The 24,306-nt window shown below is 41.5% G+C and overlaps 1 protein-coding gene across 1 annotated transcript in view; it reads left to right on the top strand.

The window, feature by feature from the left end:
• Positions 1–601: 601 nt before the first annotated feature.
• The window catches only part of LOC120929117 (fibrinogen-like protein 1), a 36,892-nt gene continuing 13,187 nt past the window's right edge, over positions 602–24,306 (top strand). Inside the window, exons 1-5 of the mRNA XM_040340345.1 lie at positions 602–762; positions 7,095–7,184; positions 13,340–13,556; positions 17,103–17,262; positions 22,591–22,688. Of these exons, the coding sequence (XP_040196279.1) occupies positions 7,107–7,184; positions 13,340–13,556; positions 17,103–17,262; positions 22,591–22,688 (553 nt within the window). The 5' untranslated portion in view covers positions 602–762; positions 7,095–7,106. The remainder of the gene's footprint in view (positions 763–7,094; positions 7,185–13,339; positions 13,557–17,102; positions 17,263–22,590; positions 22,689–24,306) is intronic.

Genomic DNA, 24,306 nt, shown 5'->3' with positions numbered 1-24,306 from the left:
TAAGTATAGACGTCGGACCCGTGTCAAATTTTTACATTTTTACGTCATTTGCGTAAGTCGTCCGTGAATGGGGCTAGGCGTAATTTACGTTCACGTCGAAACCAATGAGTCTTTGCGGCGTAATTTGGAGCATGCGCACTGGGATACGTCCACGGACGGCGCATGTGCAGTTCGTTCAAAACGTCAATCACGTCGGGTCACGGTTCATTAGCATAAAACACGCCCACCTCTTCACAATTTGAATTAGGCGCGCTTACGCCGGCACATTTACGCTACGCCGCCGTAACTTAGGATGCAAGTGCTTTGTGAATACAGCACTTGCCTCTCTAACTTACGGCGGCGTAGCGTATATGAGATACGCTACGCCTGCCTAACGTTAGGCAGGTCTACGTGAATCTGGCTATATGTTTCTTTCGACTTCAGCCTTTCCCAGGCCTACATCATGGAATGTCCATTGACCATTTTGCTTATGACTTTTTTAATTCAAAACAGGGGTCACAACTCCTCCCCTGGTTCCTGGTGTGAGGGCGTGATTTCATAAGCCAACAGACATATTCACTGTGAGTTTGGATAAAAATTCTTCCAACAGATTGCACATTTTCTGTTATTTAACTCACATAATAGAAAACATCTGGATACATACTGATGCAATCTGGTCATTCCAACATAGAACATATGTGGCCAGCACTGCTGTATTCTATTTCTTTAAACCCCAATCTTACAACGGATGTAAGGTTTAGGAAGTAGGAACACACAGCATAGGTAAGATAAACACTTCTTTACATATTCATAAGCCTCTCTTACTCATCACACGTTTAGAACGGTTTTATTGTGTTTTCTATGCTCCCTTCCCCTGATGTAGTATGTGATGACTGCACACTCCCTATAGGGTAGGCATGTCAGACCCTTATTTTCTGGGCTGCGTGCTGCTCCTTTACTATTGCTTTGTGGCTCCTGGCCAGTTGTAGAATATGTGTTATTGAACGAGGTCCCACAATGTTATTTAGCAGTTCTAGATTCTTGATAATGCTCTTGCAGCTTTATCATTGATATGCATTAAAGTAACCATTGTAGCTATAATTATTATTGATATTTTACAACTATTCTGTTGATCTCTAGTACATGAACTGTCTCTGAAGATGTGTTTTTCTGCTTGTAAGCCTTGTTTAAATGGGTGTACTCAGTGCCAGGATAAGGTCATCCAGCACCCAGGGCAAAGATGCCAAACCGTATTCCCGCCCCCGCCCCCCGCCCCCCCCGATCATGATGTGCAAGTCTAAAGGGATTCTACGCTCAACAGTCACTCGCTTGTCAAAATCACTGCCACTGTCACTACTCCTGTCAGCCTTGTAACAGAAGGAAGGCACCCTCATTCCTACAGTAAACCATTGCGCCCAAGGCAGCCGTCCCTCTTGCCCACCCCTTGTTCCAGCCCTAGATGTACTGCCGTGTGCACAAAGACCTGCATGGACCTTGCACAGGGGTACACTATAGTCAGGGGCTGGCTGACAACTCATGGGGCCCCCGGGCAATAGAAGATTATGGGGCCCCTGGGCTTACAGATGTCCACCACGCTAGGAGGCAGTGCAGAGGCGGGGCAGCTAAAATCTCAGGATTTTCATATCAAAAGCATGTCGGTTTCAGACATATCAGGGACAGATGTAAAAAAAACACAGATTTTTACATACTGTCCCTGGTTTTACTGAGCCTGGCAACCCTGATGGGGCCCCCTAGTGGCATGGGGCCCTCGGGCAGTGCTCGAGTGCCTCAATGGTCAGTCCGCCCCTGAGTATAGTAGACCTGTGTAAACAAGCCCTCTTGCAAATGAGTGCCAAAAGCACCACATTTTTAGGCTCTTCTGAATGCAGCCCAATGTTTTTAATGGGCCTGTACACACAGACACGTAAATATCGTAAAGTACTTAAGTAGTAAAGTAGAAATCATGGCATCACTAAAACAGGGGTGAATATTTTCCAGACTTCAGCGGTTTCAAAAATGCTGTATCGTTTTCTGAATACCTCTGAGAAAATATACCACATTTTGGCCACTAGATGACACTGACGATCATGGGAATTAATCTATTACTGAAATTACAGCCAAAATTTGTGCAGCCTTTATAAACGTGTGTGCAGTGTTGCAAAGCATCAGTTTTTTAACTGTCAGTCAGTAAAAATGGGCACTTTTCTCCTGCAAGTAAATGCCAGTGAAAGTTTGCCAGTTAAAAATAAGGCTGTGATGCACGGCGCATGCACAGTTCTGATCCGGAGCCAGCTGAGACCACCTGAGTGCCTGCTACAGTGTGTTCGGGCGGTGGCTTAGCGTGTTGTGTTGGGTAAAGTAGTTATTCCTGTGCTACAGTGGAAACTATGGCCCAGATTCACAAAGCACTTACGCCGACGTATAACAAGTTACGCCGACGTAAGTGCAAATGTGCGCCGTCGTATCTGTGCGCCAGACCCACAAACAGATATGCGCCTAAAGCCAGGCTACACCCTGCCGACACCCTACTACGCCGGAGTAGGGTGGGCGCACATTTAGGCTGGGTGCATGGTGCCGCTCCCATTGATTAGCCATTCAAACATGCAAATGAGGGAAATACGGCGATTCACAAACCTGTGTGCCCCGACGTAGGCTACGCGAGGTGCGCGTAAGTTGTACGTCCGGCATAAAGTTATTCCCATAAAGGAGGCGCAACCCAGCAGCAGACATGCAAAGGTCTGCACCAGGGAACACAAGCCGGCGTATTTTACGTTGGACGTGTGTCTGGCTGGAGGTAGGTTACGTTCACGCCGTACGAAGTGATCTGGCGTAGTTTAGGCAGTTTTTCCGACTTGGTTGTGAGCAGGCGCAGGGGGGTGTGTCCATGTCACGGCGCATGCGCAGTTCGTATTACGTATCTGTCTGGCGCTCGGCCCATCATTTGCATGGTGTCACGCCTCATTTGCATGGGTCACGCCCACTTCCACCTACACCGGCCTACGCCTTCGAATCCTACGCCACGCTGGCGCAGCGTTGGGAGCACTGGCTTGCTGAATTCAATGCTTGCCTCTCTGTGCTACGCCGGGGGTGGCGTACGGCATTTGCGCTACGGCAGCGTAATGTGCGCCCACACTCTGTGAATCTGGGCCTATATGTGCAAAGGGTAAAGTTGTGGCAACTACCGTATGGGCCAACCACTACCCACAGTGAGACATGGAAAAAATCAAGAGATGGTGTTGCGCTCCAATAGCATAGAATGGTGTAATTGGTAAAAATGTATAAATAACCAAAATAGTATAATTGATAAATGAATGTGCAAATATGCAAATAGACTGACTGAAAGATAAAAATCGTTATAAATGCTAAGATAAGGTGCATCCAAAGGTGAACTGAATGAATGTGCAAACAGTGCAGATAAGGTGACTTAGGTGCATAAATAAAATCACAACGTAAAGATAATAATATATGCAGTCGCAGAGGAAATCGCAGGATGGTGTTATGCTCCAATCAAAATGAATGACTGAACATAACCGATATACAACAATGATGAATGAATAAAACAGTGAACTGAATAAGAGTGCAAATAAATACAAATAGGTGACTGTATAATGTGAGTAAAATCACATCATATGAATGGTGGATGGAACTGCAAGATTGTCCAATTGTTACAAAGTGCAAATGGTGCAACTGCGACTCAGTCCAGGAGGTGAAGAAATTGCAAGGTGCAAGTAGAGTGCTGGGTGCAGAAATAGAATCGCAGCATAAAGATAATATATGCAGTCGCAGAGGAAATCTCAGGATGGTGTTATGCTCCCATCAACATGAATGACTGAACATAACTGATCTACACCAATGATGGATGATGCAACTGCGACTCAGTCCAGGAGGTAATGCAATTTAATCAAAAGAAATTGCAAAGTGCGAGTGAAGTGCTGGGTGCTAAATGACATCAGCAGGTGGCAAAGTGACTTGTTGGTGAATCTTCGGTGTATGGTGACACCCAAAGGTGTGCTAGCAAATTACCTTACGACTGCAAGGTAAGCAGTTTTCAATAAAACCAATGGAATCACTCAGGGGTAGAGGGGATAACTCCTATCCGTCCTTCCAGTAGTATGGTGCCTAGGAGGTTACGGCTTCCTTCCAGGCTGGGTAGTCAGCAAGGTAAGACAGCTCCATAGTGTGTCACCTCACCAGGCAGGGTAGAGAAAACAGAGGAGGCTCTCTAGTGTAATATGTTTTAAACACTCAGCGGTTTATTCAAACATATAACAAACAGGGTACTCACATTTAAAACAGTAATGCAGTGTATATCAGAAACGAGCAGCGAGCTCACACTGTGCAAATGTCACTTCCGGAGTCCTAGTGTCTGACGCGTATCGTCACTGTCACATGACTTCATCGGAGCGTGTTGTGTGATGTCATAGTGCAAGGGAGAGGAGTGGCCAGAGCCTCATGCGCGGGACTGGTGTCAGCGAGCGCATTATTACCACCAGCACTGGTGTAAGTCAGGGTTTGACAAATTTGCTTGGAATCTAGGAGCCAGCTAAAAAATTTAGGAGCCAGAAAACGCACCCCGTCCCGACGAGCTTGCGCGCAGAAGCGAACACATACGTGAGCAGCGCCCGCATATGTAAACGGTGTTCAAACCACACATGTGAGGTATCGCCGCGATTGGTAGAGCGAGAGCAATAATTCTAGCACTAGACCTCCTCTGTAACTTAAAACATGCAACCTGTAGATTTTTTTAAACGTCGCCTATGAAAATTTTAAAGGGTAAAAAAGTTTGTCGGCATTCCACAAGCAAGCGCAATTTTGAAGCGTGACATGTTGGGTATGAATTTACTCGGCGTAACATTATCTTTCATAATATTTAAAAAAATGGGGATAACTTTACTGTTGTCTTATTTTTTAATTAAAAAAAGTGTAATTTTTTCCAAAAAAAGTACGCTTGTAAGACCGCTGCGCAAATACGGCGTAACAGAAAGTATTGCAACGATCGCCATTTTATTCTCTAAGGTGTTAGGATAAAAAATATATATAATGCTTGGGGGTTCTAATTAGAGGGAAGAAGATGGCAGTGAAAATAGTGTAAAATGACATTAGAATTGCTGTTTAACTTGTAATGCTTAACTTGTAATACCAACGTCCACCACCAGATGGCGCCAGCTCACATCTGGTGGTAATAACTTGTAATACCAACGGCTCACCACCAGATAGCGCCAGCTCACAAAAAAAAAAAAATGTTTTTTTTTTTGTTTTTGTTTTTTTTGCTCCCCCCACTTCTGCCCTGCCTGCGGGCCATTTATAACTGGTCCGCAGGCCGCAAATGGCCAGCGGGCCGGTACTTTGAGACCACTGGTGTAGAGGGAGACTTTCACTGTGAGAGTCAATTTCATGTGTGCGCTGCCCATTCTAATTTCTTGCCCTTCTTAGTCCTGTCCCTGAGCTACTTACTATATCAGAAATAAAATAAGAAATATGTTTTTACCTTCATATTTATATTAAATCACATTGCTAATTGCATATTGTACTTGTTTGTAGCCTGAATACTGAAATCTGCACTTAAAACTGTAATTTTGTAACTTTTGCAAATGCTAGTAAAAACCTGGCTGTGCCAGTAAAATTTTGGGTGTTGTGGCAGTAAATTTCAATCTGGTAGGATGGCAAAACGGTGTGTGTGACATTCATTCAACAAATGTTTTATAAGCAGACCCCCATAGAATGTCTCTTCTGCAAAAAAAAACCTGTCTAATTTTTTTTTTTTACTTTTGTTCCACTTTATTGATGTGATTTAAAATATTGAAAGTGTGTGTGCTGGCCTTTCTGAAGTTTTATATCTTTTGTGTTTTTTAAATAATTTTAAGACGTGTCATCCAATGAGCACATTATTATTAAAGTGAGGAAAAGCTTAAAGTGTTACTAAATCTAGTTTTGGTTGCTATGGACAATCTACAGTTTGCAGGCAGAAAGAATAGTTTTTATTATATAAAAGAACATGCAGGGCACTGGGCAGACCACTAGGGACAAGGGGTGTGTGTATTTTTTACATACAGTACTGTAATCTGTAAGATTACAGTATACTGTATGTAATGTGTTTATTTACTTTTTTGAATTTGGCGCCATTCTCCGCCCCCGTGCGTCGTAACGTCGCAGGGAATGGAGATCGGCAGCACACGGACACTGTGTGAATCGAGTGAGGACACCGCTCGCTCACATCGCAGGATCCAGGGACAAGGTAAGTAACTTGTGCCTGTGGATGCTGCGAGGGGGCCCCCGAGTCTGGCTCGGGGATACCGCTTTTGGTATAAAAAATTCACCCCGAGCCAGACTCGGGATTACCGCTAAGGAGGTTAAGGGGGAAATTCTTCCAGTCTGTAAGTGGTTAACATGGTTTCCTATGGGTCACGTTCACATCTGTGCATTTTATGAAACGGGCCAGGGACTTTTTTCTGGTTTTTGGTTCCACAGATTTCAATGGATCAAAAACGTGTATTAAAAACGCAAAATGCACCTGGAATATGCAAACTATAACCTGCATAGGTGTGAACCAGGCCTTACTACTGACAGGCCCGGGGGAAGCATGTATAACACAGAGACCAGTAGGCTACATTCACATTTTTGCATGTTGCTTTTGAGCGTTTCTGTAGTGCTTTTTGCTGTGCTTTTCGTGTTTTTGGACATGCGTTTTTGATTCGGTTTTGGGTTTTTGATTCGTATTTTCTTTTAATTTTGACCATTTGTTGATGGGCAGATTAAATAATGCAAAACACATCAAAAACACGTCAAAAATGCACTTAAAACTCACTACATGCTTTTCTGCAGCATCTTCATTGAAGTCTATTGAACCAAAAAAGCAGCGTTTCGCATTTAAAAAAGTCCCTGACCCTTTCCAAAAACACAGAGGTACAAAAATGCAATGATGTGAGCGTGTTCCAAAGGAACCCATGTTAAAAAAAAATGCAAAAAGCATGAAAATAGACATTGGTGTGAATGAAACCTCAGGGTCCCTTCTCATTATATTGCATAATATTATTTGAATTATTCACCTTTTTAATTTACTTTTTGCATGATATTCCAACCTACCAATAGCAAATTATTTATTTTCTTTTTAAAAGGCTGACAACGCAATGACATTGCTATCCATGCTGCCTTTGATGTTAGCTCTGTCTTTTCCACATTTCGCTCAATCCGCTCCAAGACTTTCGGTGAGTAGGACTGATGTTTACAATGCATCTTACATTTTATGCACCCTTATATGGTCAATAGTTTGTAATTATTATTATTTTTATCTGTTAAAATTAAAGCGGAGGTAGAATTAGTGGTTTATTGTCTGTAGACCACTCTGTCCTGTTTGTATTACTATTACAATGCTGATGTTATGAAATGAAAGTGAATGCTGTGACCACAGATCCCCTTTCTTGTAGTTTCACTTCATAACTTCCTACTTCCTGTTCCCACCCCTAGGTCTTAACACAACTATGTAAATAAAACACATACATATCAACAAAAAAGTTAAACTAAAGTAAAATTTTGAAGGATAACGTGCCCAGTGCCATGCAATGAATGAGTAAAGAACAATAAATCAGTATACAATCAGATACAGCAGTTTTGTATAGAAATACATTAGGTAAAAATGGAAAAGATTTGTAAGGCCACACAGCTAACCTAGGATGACAAGCTGGGAGCAGGCTGCCAATCCAAAGCCATGAAGATTTGTGGTCATAAGAGAACACTACTCAATAGGCCTGAGAGTTGGGGTGCTCAATAGGGTGACCACAGTTCCAAACTACCATTCAGGGACACCACCCTTCCCAAAAATCAGCTTGTGCTGTAACGAATCACAGCACAGTGATTGGACACAAGAGGCAGGATTTATGATTTCTCCAATCACAAGCAGGGGGAGGGATTGTGCTCCTCCAGGCTTTCCCGGCCAGGACAAGTACTGTCAGTGAGTAAAGCGGTGATGTGGTGCCCTTTTTTGAGGGCATCAGATTGGCCTGGGGAGTGGCTGTGTCAGTTTCATTCCAGGACACTCTATTGTCCTGGAATGAATGTACCCGGGACAGACCTGCAAAATGCGGGACTGTCCCGGGCAATCCGGGACACGTGGTCACCCTAGTGCTCAAAGCACAATAGAAAGCTTGCCCTCAAAGTCTTCCTTGTACATGATGTTATCAGCGTCCACTCTCTTCTCTTTTATACTCAGTTGTGACATGACGCTACTTGTATATTAAGATATCGCTTGTATATCAAGTCAAAAGGTATTAAAAGATTTTGCTTGTCTTGCAAAACGTTCTCAAACCAAGTTACTGTCAAACCAAGGTTTTACTTTAATTCTTGATTGTGTACAGAGGAACGCCTTGTTAAAAATTTGCCTCACTTTTTAAAACATTTAATAGTTAAGAGGATCAGATACAGCCAACCTGTTTTGGGGGGAAAATACTCTCCATTCTTCAGGGCTTGAGCAGTTGATGTTTATAAAACTGCAGCAGAATGCACAAAGGTACCTGTGTTCAAGGGGTTGTAAATGTAAATGTTTTTTCACCTTAATGCATCCTATGCCCCAAACCCCCGTTTTACTTACCTCACCCCTCGAAAGTCCCGCGCTCATCCCCGTGATTCTCTTCGGTTCCCAGCCTGGCCGTTGATTGGCTAGGCTGGACGGATTGATAGCAGCGCAGCCATTGGCTGGCACTGCTGTCAATCACATCCGATGACGCACCGCGCCGGGGGGGCGGGGCCGAGTGATACAATGAGGGGCTATGGCCGCTCGCTGTATGACGGGAGTGTGCCCGCAATTACTCACCACCATGCAAGCTCTCTCGCATGAATGTGGTCAGTACTTGTGGGGAGGACCAGAGACAGCCGCCGAGGGACCCCAGAAGACATGGATCGGGGCCACTCTGTGCAAAACGAACTGCACAGTGGAGGTAAGTATAACATGTTTGTTATTTTAAAGGAAAAAAAACTATTTCCTTTACTAACCCTTTAAAGCTTGATGAAGGTTAACGTCTCCTGGCAGCACTGTAGGCAGTAATATCACCATACAGAAAACACATAACTCTACAAGTGCACATAACCTTACAGTCAGTAGTCACTATTATGATTATAGTAAGAAATACACGTAATGCAGGTCTTTGCACATTACACTGCAACTTAGGGTGACCACATTTTCAAACTACCATTCAGGGACACCCCCCTTTCCAAAAAATCAGCTTGTGGTGTAACGAATCACAGCACAGTGATTGGACACAAGAGGGTGGGATTAATGATTTCTCCAATCACAAGCAGGGGGTGGGGACTGTGCTCCTCCAGGCTTTCCCGGCCAGGACAAGTACTTTCAGAGTAAAGCGATGATGTGGCGCCCTTTTTTGGGGGCATTAGTTTGGCTTGGGGGGTGGCTGTGTCAGTTTCATTCCAGGACACTGTATTGTCCTGGAATGAAGGTGCCCGGGACAGACCTGCAAAATTCGGGACTGTCCCGGGCAATCCGGGACACGTGGTCACCCTACTGCAACTCTAAATTTTCAGAAATTAGCACTTAAAACATTTAAAATTTGACTCCATTGTCTTGAGCTTGGGCACACTCATGACAATCGGGCCACCTGCTCTCATTCAGGTTCGATCATCGGGAATTTCAGTTACTTATTGCCACAAATAAATCAGTTTAATCTGGTCACTAAGCACCCCTGGCAAAGTTATAGATTATTTGAGGGACAAAAGTAAACTTACATGGCAACCGAATGCACACGCTCTGATAACTTAAATGTCAATGTGCAGAAAAGAATAAGCAGAAAAGTTTTGGCCAGTCCATATCCAAGGCAATTTTTTACAAACTGAAGTCCAGAAATTTTTTTTTTTTTTAAAACGTCTACAAACTTGCTTTGTAATTTACAAACCACACCAAGTAGTGACATCTACTGGATACCAAAGGTACTGGGTAAAGGTAAATTTGTAGGAGTATTTAGGACTATTTATTAAGAATCTATTTGCCTAGAATTTTTCTGTAGTTATTGAACATGCTTTTCCTCCCCCACCTCCATAAACATTTACTTCTGGAAAAAGAGAAGGGTTTGGGACTTTAAATGAGATGCGTTTAAATGCAAACAGTAATTATAAATAAATAAGGTTGTATGCATAATAACCAGGCTTAAAGCGGGAGTTCACCCGAATTTTTTTTTTTAACATTAGATTGATGCTCATTTTGTCAAGGGGAATCGGGTAGTTTTTTTAAAATCGAAGCAGTACTTACCATTTTAGAGAGCGATCTTCTCCGCCGCTTCCGGGTATGGTCTTCGGGACTGGGCGTTCCTATTTGATTGACAGGCTTCCGACGGTCGCATCCATCGCGTCACGAGTAGCCGAAAGAAGCCGAACGTCGGTGCGGCTCTATACGGCGCCTGTGCACCGACGTTCGGCTACTTTCGGAAAATCCTGACGCGATGTATGCGACGTTTGGAAGCCTGTCAATCAAATAGGAACGCCCAGTCCCGCAGCCCATACCCGGAAGCGGCGGAGAAGATCGCTCTCTAAAACGGTAAGTACTGCTTCGATTTTAAAAAAAACACCAGATTCCCCTTGACAAAATGAGCATCAATCTAATGTTAAAAATTAACATTTCTGGGGGAACCTCCACTTTAAACTTACCAACCAAACAGCAGGCCAAATTCAACTGTCTAACTTTGTATGTTAAAAGCAGAGGATTGGTTGCACACATTTGCAAATATATGGTTAAGCTACATTCCTGTAGTCCTAACTAAACTTTTATAGTTTCCTCAATGGAGGCATACAAGTACTAATGAGTAGATGGAGGGCAGTTGACTAGGGGTGTGTGTCACCGCCTCCATCTAGGATTGGTATAGTAGTAAAGAACACTGGAAAAACGCATGAAGGTATATGTATAAAGGTATCAAAAATGCATCTCCATCCCTGATGATATGAATGGAACATTGATTGGGACTTCTTATCTGATTTCCCTTTCATAATTTAGAGTTACAGGTCTTAGAAATGTTTGCTGAATTTACAAAGTAAATGTTACATCTGCCGGACCAAAGCTGTCTTTTTACATTTGCTTTCTGGAGAGTGTGAATGATTGATGGTATCAATGATTCCCTCATTGATTACCCTGGATGGCCTGGCTTGGCTTGCTCCTGCATGCTCCCCACTGGCCTTCATAAAATCATTATTTGCCTTGGCAATGATTCACCCCCCCCCCCCCTACAGAGCAATTACATAATTTCCCAACACATCTATGGTCAATAACTAAAAAATGACAGATGAATGTGCCTATATATGCAAGAAAAAGAGGGTTTGGGACTTTGAACGATGTAGATCTAGAATGGCAAAAAGATTAGTCAATGTAAAAAATGTTTTATTCACTAAAAAACATGACATAGCAATATGAGTACATGCATAGTAAATAAGCATAAAATCACATAATATTGATAGAAACAATCATAGCAACCTGGAGATGGCATACTGGGGTATTGGACAATTGTCCATAATAAAGAATCGTTTGAAAAGCAACATGGTGGGGTGGCTTGGGAATGGATGAAATAAAGCCATCTAAAAAAAAATATATATATGCTTGTTTGTTATAAACAATGCCCCTTGGAAAACCCTTAGAACTAAAGCTGGTGATACACTAGTAAATGTTTGAAACCAATATTCGTAAAAAATTCTCACAAGTAGATTAAATTAATTGATAAATGTTATTTGAAAGTACTTCAAAATATGTATGCTTTTAACATTCGACATTGGACTTTCGCAAATGAAAAACCTATTCGCTGTTAGAAATTCTTTCACGAAAAACTTTCTATCCTGTTCCTTTGAATTTTCTCATTACTGAGGTTGAAAACAAACATTGATTTGACCCCACTAAAGCTGGTCATACATGGATCAAATAACAGCCGGTTCAGCAGGACTTGGATGAATTTCAATCAACATGTGGCCACTGCGATTGAACAGAAGTCGATCTATCAATTGACTTCTGTTCAACAGCCCTCTCAGATAAAAGCGGTGTGATCAGTGCCACAGGCTATACACTGCAGCACTGATTGGTGTATTTTGGCGGTGGGGGGGGCGGGAGTCTCCCCACTGTTAGAATACAATAGCGCAGCGGGGAGGATTCCCCTGTCCACCTCGAATATGTTAACGGGGGAATTAGGTACATTTTCTTCATTCAAACTGCTGGCTGAATGAAAAATCGGACCCATGTATTGCAAGCTTAACAATTAGAAAATGGAATTAATGTTCTTAAAACCAAAAAAATTGAAAAAAAATCTTCCAGGGCATGACTTGCTTTAGAATGGCAACATACCGGTAAATCTAATTTCCTTGCATTGCTTGTAATTGATTGATTAGATCATGTTTGCCCTTTCCGGGGTAATATATTGCGTATATCTGGCAATCATAGACACGTTCTGATGAGAAATCTCTGTGTAAATAGGGCTTAAAGGGGTTGTAAAAGTTTTTTTTTTTTCTAAATAGGTTCCTTTAAGCTAGTGTATTGTTGGTTCACTTACCTTTTCTTCGATTTACCTTCTAAATGTTTTTTTTCTTTGTCTGAATTTCTCACTTCCTGTTTCTCCTCAGTAAGCTTGCCCCCATCATCCAAGCTGTTTTGGCTGGGGGTTAGTCAGTGTGCTCACCCCCTCGATTTGGACTACCTCCCTGCGGGGAGACGCTGTGAACACAGCATCTCCCCGCAGGGAGGTAGTCCCAAGGGAGAGGGCGAGCATGCTGACTAACCCCCAGCCAGAACGGCTCGAATGATAGGGGCAAGCTTACTGAGGAGGAACAGGAAGTGAGAAATTCAGACAAAGAAAAAAAACATTTAGAAGGGAAATCGAAGGAAAAGGCAAGTGAACCAACAATGCACTACCTTAAAGGAACCTATTTATAAAATAAAAAACTAACCTTTATAACCCCTTTAATCCTTTACTCTCCTATAGAGAACTGGTAAAATGTGTGCTGCTGTCGTTTGTTGCCCATGTATTGAGGCAAAGCTCCAACTACTTAGAAAGATATCTGCCTGTCTATTGGGCCTGACTATAGGCTGCCTAATTAATACAATGTAGCACCTTGCTTTATACAGTACAATATATAATGATATTAGCGGTAATTTCTGGCTACTGTTATATATGTGCACCACCATGTTAACAGTTTAAATGGTTGATGAACTTTGAAGGCTGATCGAGACAACTAAAAATCCAAAACATTTTTTAGAGCACTGAAAAGGACAAAAAGTGAAATACAACAAATGTAAAATAGAAATGGATCTGTGATGTGACGTCAGGTTCAGTTTGTACATTTTTGGACTTAACATAATTTTTCATTTTCTTCTGTTTCTTTGTGAAAGGACCTAGAAATCTGTCAAATAGACAATGCTAAACTGCGGCATCGGATTCAGATTTTGGAAAACATGCTGGAGCTGGGGAAACTGCAGCTGAAGGACCTCAGAGAAAACAATTATCACTCAATCAAAAGCAAAGTGTATAAAAACAGCCTGACCAAAAGCCTAATGGAGGATGTCCAGCTGCCCTCTACCTCTGGGAACCTTATTGTTTATGATAAAGGTTGGCGGCTTTCATAGCTTTACATTTTCTTTATATTTTATATTTTTTATGAAGGGAAGAATCTGATTGAAAGCTATATAAAACACATTCACTCATAAACACATTATTCCCAAAGGTGGGGCACTTCTTGAAATATAGGAGGCCTCATGTAAGGCCCCAACATTACCAAATAGCTGCACTTTATTTTCAGACAAATAAGATGGTGTCCGAAGTCCATGCTGTTGTGCTTTTTTAAGGAAAAATTTACCCGCACAGTAATTTACTTTGAATTATTTTATAATGAAGATATTTTTAAATACAAGACAATCTATATGACATAGTCTATAATATGAAACTTATTCACGGAGACATATGATCATACAAAATAGCTAATTTATTGGTAGACAAAATATGAATATTTACATGAAATTAAAATACCAGTTGCGTTGCATTAACGACTTGAAAGTCAATAAAATACCCCCAAAATGGGCATGCAATACCTTTGATCTGTGTGTCATGGTAAGTTCTCAAAATAACTTTATATTAATGACAATGAAACAAAAGCGTCTATTTCACATGCCCAACCGTTACTATACTGCAGGTAAGTAAGTGGTTAACAATGTGAAATATATTGGACGTTTGTTTTGTCAATAGAATTAGAACTACGTAAAAATAAAAATATAATTAAAACTGTACTCTTTAAGGAAAAATTACCAGTTATTGATTATGAGAACAAACCATCACTACAGGATATTCAATACTTCAATATTTCAACATTTCTAGGGAACAACAATAGATTTCAGATAAAATCAAAAATTACATAGTTACCAATTCCAAAAATGGCTATTTCCTACTGGCAAGTGACCAGAGCTAAAATGGTTGCAGTCTTCATGCATTGTGCTTCAGTCATTGCTTCATTCCTGCTCTCATGGGGTGCTCCTATTGATGGGGTCTTCCTTCATTGATCCCCTGGGCTCCCTCACCCGGGCTGATCGATTGATCCCTTGTCCTATGGGCTTTCCCTCTTTATATCCTTTAGAACAATAGGACTATAAAGATTATACTATGTTCTGCCTATTCAATACGTGTCCTCCACTCATAGGTTCGTGGCACATATGGGAGTTCCTGTCAAGACGTGTCTGGTTTCTATTGGCTGACAGCTTAATAATCAACTTGTTCTCTGGGCTTTGAGAACCTCAAGTAATATCACTTCCAACCACTAGGTGTCTCACCTTTATTGTGAGATAATCTATATACGTTAATATTTATATTTTTGGGGGGACTAACTATATATATGTATACATAGATATATCTATATATACCTATACACATACACATTCTGGTAACTCTACATTTCATAAAATACAATTAGTATACTGTTGATTTCGATATAATATGTTTCTATATTTTTTTATACCCGTATTTTCCCCAAAACAGTCTTTTCAATCAATGCATAGGTTACATCTCTCAATCAAATGCAAAATAATTATTAATGTGGATACATGAATCATTTTGATATGTGTTACAGGTTAATTCACATTTTTATAATCACAATTTGATATCTTTCATAATGCTGATTAACTTCTTTTTAAAATACTTCTATTCAAATTCATATTTCTCATATAATTCTTTCTTCTAACAAAGTTCTAACTTAACGGATATATTTCCCTCGGTCCTAAGATGTCATTGATAATCTATACATTACCTCTCATTTATTTCATATCAACATATATTCTTTGAATACCATGTGTATTAATACTGCAAGTCAAACCTGGTTTGTGAGGACTTGACTTTAAACTGTCTCTTAATTAAGGCAGGATACTAAGACTGGCTGTGTAAACAGTTTCTTATCAGGGACTTTCGTTGGCCCACAAGCCATTGTTTTTAGGCCAGTTGGCGTCAACGTAATTGTTCATGAAAACTACCCCACAATGGGTATATCTACTCATTTGAAGCCAGTTCAAACACCTTGTTAGGTGAGAAAGCTATTTTCATTGTTTTTGAACTCTCTGTTTTGAGAACAGGGGTTGTAAAAATTAGCAGATAGCTAATGTATTGGGAACTTGGTCAAACATGGCTTCGTTTCTGAAAGCTTCCATTTCAATGTTTCACCTCAAATTTGAGGCCTAATGGAATTTTCATATTTTTGTCGGTAAATATTAAAATATATTATTATTATCTGCGACATGACGCACGACAATGCCTAAGGACATTCGGGTGCCATGCCTGACCCCATCCTATTCTACATAGAGAAAAAGGGAAAAACATTCCCTGCAAAACGATTCCCAAAAAGGAACTAAAGATGAGTGGGGGCATCTAGTGGTGGTAGAAAGTGAGAAAAACATGTCTAACACCCTGTTAAAAACATGTCCGCAATCTCCCAAATAAGGCCACATCCTGCAACATGTTTACAATTTCAGATCCCCTCCTGCAACATGGCCACTGTCTCAGACTGCCTTAGACCGGAAAGTCGCTGCATCCCTGCCCCTCAGCAACTGAAAGTATTCGATCGTCAAATACTTGTTCCCCCCTTCTAACTGCTGTGGTTCCTCCTACCAGCTTGTACAGCATTGTACTGAAGTATGAGTCAACATAAGATGGCATATCCTCCATGGGTACAATGTGCTCTATACACACAAACCCCAAGGGGGGGCCCCACTGTGCACTCACACATTACACAACATGAGGACATTTTGTTCGGTTCTCTGTCTTTGCTGCAGCTGCGATCCATCCACCGCTGGAGATCCGGTCTGCTAGGAGGGCGGGTTGCTGTTTCCAGGGGGAGGAGGACTGTGATTGGCCACTGCTAAGGCCATCACAATCCTGCTAGCACCACATATTGGAACTGTGGAAAGTAAGAAGAGAGCCCACACTGAGGAAGGAACCACCACAAGTTCAGGGATGGTGGTAGGTTATGCAGGGTAGGGCTGTGTGACTGTACTGTAGGATAGAGGGTCACTAACTACTGATACCTGAACTCTGCATCACATATTACAGACCTCTGAGTCACTTAATACTGACCCCTGAACCCTGCATTACTTACTACTGACCTCTGAACTTTGCATCAATTACTACTGACCTGTGAACTCTGCCTTACTTACTACTGACCTTTGAATTTTTCATCACTTACTACTGACACCTGAATTCTGCATCACTTACTACTGATCTCTGACCTCTGCATCACTTACTACTGATCTCTGAACTTTGCATCAATTACTACTGACCTGTGAACTCTGCGTTACTTACTACTGATCTCTGACCTCTGCATCACTTACTACTGACCCGTGAACTCTGCGTTACTTACTACTGATCTCTGACCTCTGCATCACTTACTACAGACACCTGAATTCTGCATCACTTACTACTGATCTCTGACCTCTGCATCACTTACTACTAAACCCCTGCACTCTGCATCCCTTTAACCACGGTCAATATTCAACAACTCTAACAGCATGAATGATAAATGCTCTTCTATGTCCACCACCCTCATGAACTTGCTGAATAGCTTTCATTGCCAGGTTGGCTGTATGATTACAGTATGTGAAGTCTAACTCCCATTTTCTCCAGACTGCTCAGCCGTATTTGAGAGTGGGAGAAAGGAAAGCGGCTATTATCGCATACAACCCAAGCCACTCACTGAACCAATCACTGTTTTCTGTGACACGTCAGATGGAGGAGGATGGACTGTTATTCAACGTCGCAGCAATGGCAAAGTCAGTTTTAACAGGTAAAAGAAATAGTAAAAATCTACAATAGAACAAACATTGTTTTCTGATAGAAGTTACATGTAGAGAGGCTGTGACCAAGAGGTCAGGTGATAATTTTATCTCTGAAGCCCTGTACACACGGCCCAGATTCTTGTCAGGAAAAAACATTGTTTTCCTGACGAGATTCCTGGCAAGAATCTCTTGCCGGCAGAGTGTACAGACACTCCATTCAAAAGAACCGCCGTTCTTTTGAATGGCACAAACGTGGTGATGTCATCGACTACGATGAGCATGCGCTCGTCACATTCAATGCCGTCGCCGCCATCTTGCTTCACCCTACCTATGCCTTGGAAGCTACCGCGCATGCGTCAAAGTCATTTCGAGCATGCGCGGGTTTCCATGGAGAGGTAAGTATACACACGCTCGGATTTCTCGGCAGGAAAACACTGCCGAGAATCTCACGACGAGAAAATGGAGAACAGGTTCTCTATTTTTCTCGTCTAGATTCTAGATTTTCTTGACGAGAAACTTCAAAGCCTCGTACACACGCTCGGTATACTCGGCAAGAAAGCTCTGTCAGCAGTTTTCTTGCTGGTTCTTGCTGAGAAAACTGAGCATGTGTACGAGGCTTAAGGGTATTTCTAACTAATCAGTGGTAGATTTCAATTATATTGCCCACCATGTCTACAGAGCTTTGCAAACATACAACTCCTAGCAAATAAAAAAATATACACTTGGGGGGGGGGGGGGGGGGGGGGGGTCATGTTAGGTGTGCGTGCAACAGCAAATTATAACCAACTACATGAAACGTCTTACTTCTGTGCTTGGCAACAAGGGTTTCTCCACCAAGTACTAAGTCATGTTTTGCTTGGGGATCAAATACTTATTTTACTCACTGAACTGCAACTCAATTTTGGTTGATATTCTGTCTCTATCATATAAAATACACCTATGATAACAATTTTAGACACTTCATTTCTTTGTAAGAGGGCAAACTCACAAAATCTGCAGGAGATCAAATAATTATTTCCCCCACTTTATGTACAGATGTTTATAGATTGGCATACAGAGCTGCATGCACCTAGAATGTTTCTCAGTTTGGGGGCAAAGAACTTTAACAATATTAAAGCCCCACTCCAGGAAAATAAACAATTATACTTGCTTGCATTGCAAAGATGACATGCTTGTTTTATCTAGGGTAAAGGAGAGAAACGTTTATTACCTGAAATTGCGCTCCCCTAGTAAATGGCACACCCCCACACTTTGACAGTGGACTGTCCCTCAGTGTCAACATTTACAATGGGTGTGGCCTAAGAACGTGATGCCATTTTAGATGTAATGGTCATAGTGATTCAGTAATGTCGCGTACACACGATCGGAAATTCCGACAAGAAAAGTTCGAAGTGAGCTTTTGGTAGGAAATTCCGACCGTGTGTACGCTCCATCTGACTTTTTTTGTCGTAATTTCCGACAGCAAAAAATTGAGAGCTGGTTCTCAATTTTTCCGATGTAAGTCTGTAAGCAATTCCGACGCACAAAAAAACACGCATGCTCAGAATCAATTCGACGCATGCTCGGAATCATTGAACTTAATTTTTCTTGGCTCATTGTAGTGTTGTACATCACCGTGTTCTTGGTGGTCGGAATTTCAGACAACATTTGTGTGACCGTGCACATGCAACACAAGTTTGAGCCGTCTGAAAAAACCCAGGGTTTTCTTGTCGGAATTTCCGATCATGTGTACACGGCATTAGAGTCCCATGTGTTTCTGTGAGTGCACAATTGAATATCTTTGACGCCGGTGATTAGTGAAGGAAGATCTTAGCAGCACTTTTAGCTGTGGGTTTTCTATGGACACTTTTTGGTGACACAATTGTTTCTTCACAAACTGTTATATGCCATTTTCACGAGAAATCCCTGACCCTGCATTAGTCTTAAAGACGTCAGGGCCCTGGACCACTGGAGAGTGGGGGAGAAGACACTATGGGGATCGGGCAGGCAGAATGGAGGAGCAGAGGATTGGTTGAGTAAAAAAAAAAGGTTCCCCTAGACAAGACGAGCAAAATTACCCAAGCACACCACTGCAAGGGATAATTCTTTAATTTCCTGGAGTAAGGCTTTAAATATATACAGTTTTATGTCTCTGGACTAATAATTACTAAACTATAGTGAGTAAAAACCCCAGGTCAGCAGGTGTGAAAAATTACAGAAGTCATTTGGGTCACACCGTCCCAATTCTAATATTTGATTGAACACAAGTGATCCTCTTGAACATGTCTGCATACTTTTATGTATTAAGATGCCACTGTTCAGCTCCTGTCACTTCATGGTCTCCTTTTGATTATTAATGAGCAGAATTTTGTATCACACCTAAAGGGAGAATTGTGCTAAAATGTAAAATCTGGAAAATTCATATTGTGAGTGATCTTTTGTACAACAGAAATATTAGCTGAACATGCATAGACATGATTATACTGCTTCCTGAAGACGTCACTGTGACGAAACGCATAGAGGCGGAACTTCTGGCACAACACTTCTAGCCACATAATTTCTGGTATTTGGAATGCACTCAGGCTCCTTGTTATGGCTGAGGGGTGGTGCAAGTTCCAAAATAAACGTGCAAGCTCTATTAGTGCTGATTGGGCATAATTTTACGTAAGAGGTTATCTATCGGTTGTTGGTGTTTTTTATGTCCTTTATTTTAATAAATTTGCCACACTATAAGAAACCTTCTCAAATCGCCAGCCATTTATATAAAGACCCCCCAGAAGATATTGCAACCACTGTATTTTCCTATGCTGTTACCATACAGCAGTAAGGTGACAGGCCACTTTATACAGGGGTGTCAATGCATGGAATGAGGAGACACCCGTTTATATTTATCAGTTTGCACTATTAAGACTGTAGCACTACACTTCACTGTTTTTTACCTTAATTTTAAAAAGATTGACTCAGAGAGTTGTTACTTGTCATATTTTTACTTCACTGTTCAGTGTATGTCGATCAGCTTGATAAACATCGACTAACCACCCATGTTTGTTATATATATCATTTGGTTTGTTGTGCAAACTATTTGATATTTGTTTGATTGCAAGGAATCTGTTATTTAACCACTTGTCAACCGCATGCCGTCAAATGACAGCGGGCGGAAGACTCCATTGTTCTGACAGGACGTCATATGACGTCCTGCCATTTAAAGCTGCTAGGGGGCGCGCGCACACCCGTCGAATTACTGGGAACACAATGTGCGTGCACCCGCGATTGCCCAGTGACTGAGCAGGACCGTGGATCTCTGTGTGTAAACACAGAGATCCACGTCCTGTCAGGGAGAGGAGACCGATGCTGTGTCCCTTGTACATAGGGACACAGATCAGTCACCTCTCCCAGTCACCCCCCTCCCTCTACAGTTAGAACACACTAGGCTACACATTTAAGCCATTCCCCGCCCCCTAGTGGTTAACCCCTTCCCTGTCAGTCACATTTATACAGTAATCAATGCATATTTATTGCACTGTTCACTGTATAAATGTGAATGGTCCCAAAAATGTGTCAAAAGTGTCCGATGTGTCCGCTATAAAAAAAAAATCATAATTATGTCCCCTATTTTGTAGGCAATATAACTTTTGCACAAACCAGTCACTATACGGTTATTGCAATATATCTTTTTTTTTTTTTTACCAAAAATATGTAGAAGAATACGTATTGGCCTAAACTGAGATAAAAAATTATTATTTTTTTTTTAAAAGTGGGATAGACTGGGCACAGATGATAGGAAATCTTATACTCTACATTGTGACATAAAAAAAAAAAAAAAAAAAAGGGGTTTACATCCACTTTAAAGAGTTTATTTTCACGTATGATTTACACTGCCACCTTGTGCACACCTTTATTATTGCCTTTTCATTTGAAGTACATTTATTATTTTGTTACACATTGGTTACACTTTAGCTTTACAACAGCGCAACATCACTTATTATACACAAAAGAAACTTTGCTTTTTCTGGGCAAATCTGGTACATGTGAGAGATGCATGGGAGAAGAATTGAAAAAAAAAAAAAAAAGAGGGAGCTGCGGTGGCTCAACGCGATTGGCACTGTGCTGACAAGCCATTCACCTCTGCAGCTAGAGGTTCGGATCCCGGCCTCGGCTTCATGTGAATTGAGTTTGGTGGTCTCAGCCCGGCTCCCGGTGGGTGTGCTATGCAAGGTAAGCCTGTGCTTAGTACGCCCACCCCCCTCCCACAAAAACCACCACACCTACACAGGCACTCTAAATTGGGTTAACACACGCACATTGACCACGCGGTCTCTAAAGAGAGGCGAAGGACTAATGGGGCTGGTTGAGCGGGCTAATCCTCTCACTCCCTTATAGGGAGTCCCTCTGCCCCGTTGGGCTTCAAAGCGGAGCAGGTAGGGCGGGCTGTGTGGGAGGACCCCCTCACACACCCGCCATTGCCACCCGGGGCATGGAGAAAGGTGGCAGATTGCCTCTGGGGGAGGCCTGCCTACTCCCAACTCCTGCAGTCCAGCTCCTCTCTCGAGTACACGCACAAAATACACTTTAAAAAAAAAAGAAATAAAAAAAAAAAAAAAAAAAAGGGGTTTACATCCACTTTAAAGAGTTTATTTTCACGTATGATTTACACTGCCACCTTGTGCACACCTTTATTATTGCCTTTTCATTTGAAGTACATTTATTATTTTGTTACACATTGGTTACACTTTAGCTTTACAACAGCGCAACATCACTTATTATACACAAAAGAAACTTTGCTTTTTCTGGGCAAATCTGGTACATGTGAGAGATGCATGGGAGAAGAATTGAAGTTTCCTGGGTACATGAGCAGTGTAATCAAGCGCACATGACTACTTTTATTTAGTGGTCACTGGCAGTCTGGTGAGTGTTTAGCATACACACTAACCACTGGATGTTATAGCACAGTGTAGAAAGGAAGACTCAAATTGGATGTACTCTATGGATTTTTATTTTTTATTTTTTATTTTTTTTGTTTTTGTTTTTTCGTGATTGCCTTTTGCACAATTGTGGTAGAATCGTGGTGATGTTTATGTATAATCAAAAGGACTTGATATCACATACATTTTTAATTATTATTGTTCACATTTTTCACACATGTGTTTGGATCACATAATATATAAATTTGTAGTTTATAAATTCATGAAGTGGAATTGTTTTATATTTATTAAAGCACATGAGCTATACTACAGTTGGTTTATTGGGTTCACTTGGTAATCACTAGCGCCCCCTATATTTCACATCATCGTGATTATACTCTTATTTGTTGTGCTTCTATTGTGTTGTCTAATGTCAGCTTTCCAATTGATTCCCAGGAAATGGCAAGAGTATAAAGAAGGATTCGGCCTCTTTAAGCACAGGAACGATGAATACTGGTTGGGAAATGATCATATTTATCATTTGCTGGAATCAAGTAAGTGGGATCTCCAATCAATGAGCTGTCTATAAAAGCATACAACAGTTTAGGGACTTTCTTTGCTATGTAAAGATCAGCGATGAAGTGCAGTTTACGGTGGCCCGGGGCTGCCAATCAGATCAGATTGCTGAAGTCCAAGGCCTCATGCACACTGGAAGTTATAATTAGGCTTCATTTCCATGGACGTTTTTGGACGTTTTTACAGCCACTTTTCTGAGCGTTTTTTGCAGCTTAAAAGCGGCTCTCCATGTTAGCCTCATGCCCACTATGACGTTTTTGAGCTGTAGATGGCTGAGCCGTTTTTATAAGACCCCTTTCACACTGGGGCGTTTTTCGGGCGTTTTTTAGGCGCTTTGGCGTTTAAAAAAAGCCTGTAAAGCGCCTGAAAGAAGCCTCATCTGCAATCCCAATGTGAAAGCCCAAGTGCTTTCAGAGGCCTTTCACACTGCCAGCGCCCGAAAAACGCTGGTAAAGCGCTGCTAAGACCCCTTTCACACTGAGGCGCTTTTCAGGCGCTTTGGCGTTAAAAAAAGCTTCCTCAATGGGAAGGGGGCTTTAGGAGCGGTGTATTAACCGCTCCTAAAGCGCTGCAAAGAAGCTGCATGCAGGACTTTTTTTGACGCCCTGCCAGCTCAGCGCCTCAGTGTGAAAGCACTCAGGCTTTCACATTGGGATTGCAGATGCAGCTTCTTTCAGGCGCTTTTTTTTAACGCTAAGACCACTTTCACACTGGGGTGTTTTTCAGGCGCTTTAGTGTGAAAGCACTCGAGCTTTCACATTGGGATTGCAGATGCAGCTTCTTTCAGGCGTTTTACAGGCGCTTTTTTTAACGCTAAAGCGCTTGAAAAATGCCCCAGTGTGAAAGGGCCCTTAGAGCTGTAAAAACGGCAGACGTTCAAAAACGCGCAAAAAACGCTACCGCAGCGTTTTTGAGCTCCAGCTCAAAAAAAAAAAAAAAAACATGGACAGGCGTTTTTAACCACTTAAGCAGCTAAATGCCCAGGCCAGGTTTTACGAATCGGCACTGTTTAGCTTTAACAGACAATTGCGCGGTCGTGCGACGTGGCTCCCAAACAAAATTGACATCCTTTTTTTCCCACAAATAGAGCTTTCTTTTGGTGGTATTTGAACACCTCTGCGGTTTTTATTTTTTGCGCTATAAACAAAAATAGAGCGACAATTTTGAAAAAAATGCAATATTTTTTACTTTTTGCTATAATAAATATCCCCCAAAAACATATATAAAAATGTTTTTTTTCCTCAGTTTAGGCCGATACGTATTCTTCTACCTATTTTTGGTAAAAAAATCGCAATAAGCGTTTATCGATTGGTTTGCGCAAAATTTATAGCGTTTACAAAATAGGGGATAGTTTTATTATTATTTTTTTTTACTACAGCGATTTTTTTCGTGACTGCGACATTATGGCGGACAATTCGGACAATTTTGACACATTTTTGGGACCATTGTCATTTTCACAGCAAAAAATGCATTTAAATTGCATTGTTTATTGTGAAAATGACAGTTGCAGTTTGGGAGCGCTGAAGGAGTTATGATTCACCTAGTGTGTGTTTACAACTGTAGGGGGGTGTGGCTGTAGGTCTGACGTCATCGATC

Source organism: Rana temporaria, chromosome 2 (genome assembly GCF_905171775.1).
Source record: "Rana temporaria chromosome 2, aRanTem1.1, whole genome shotgun sequence".
NCBI lineage: Eukaryota > Metazoa > Chordata > Amphibia > Anura > Ranidae > Rana > Rana temporaria.
This window is presented reverse-complemented; position numbering and strand designations above follow the sequence as displayed.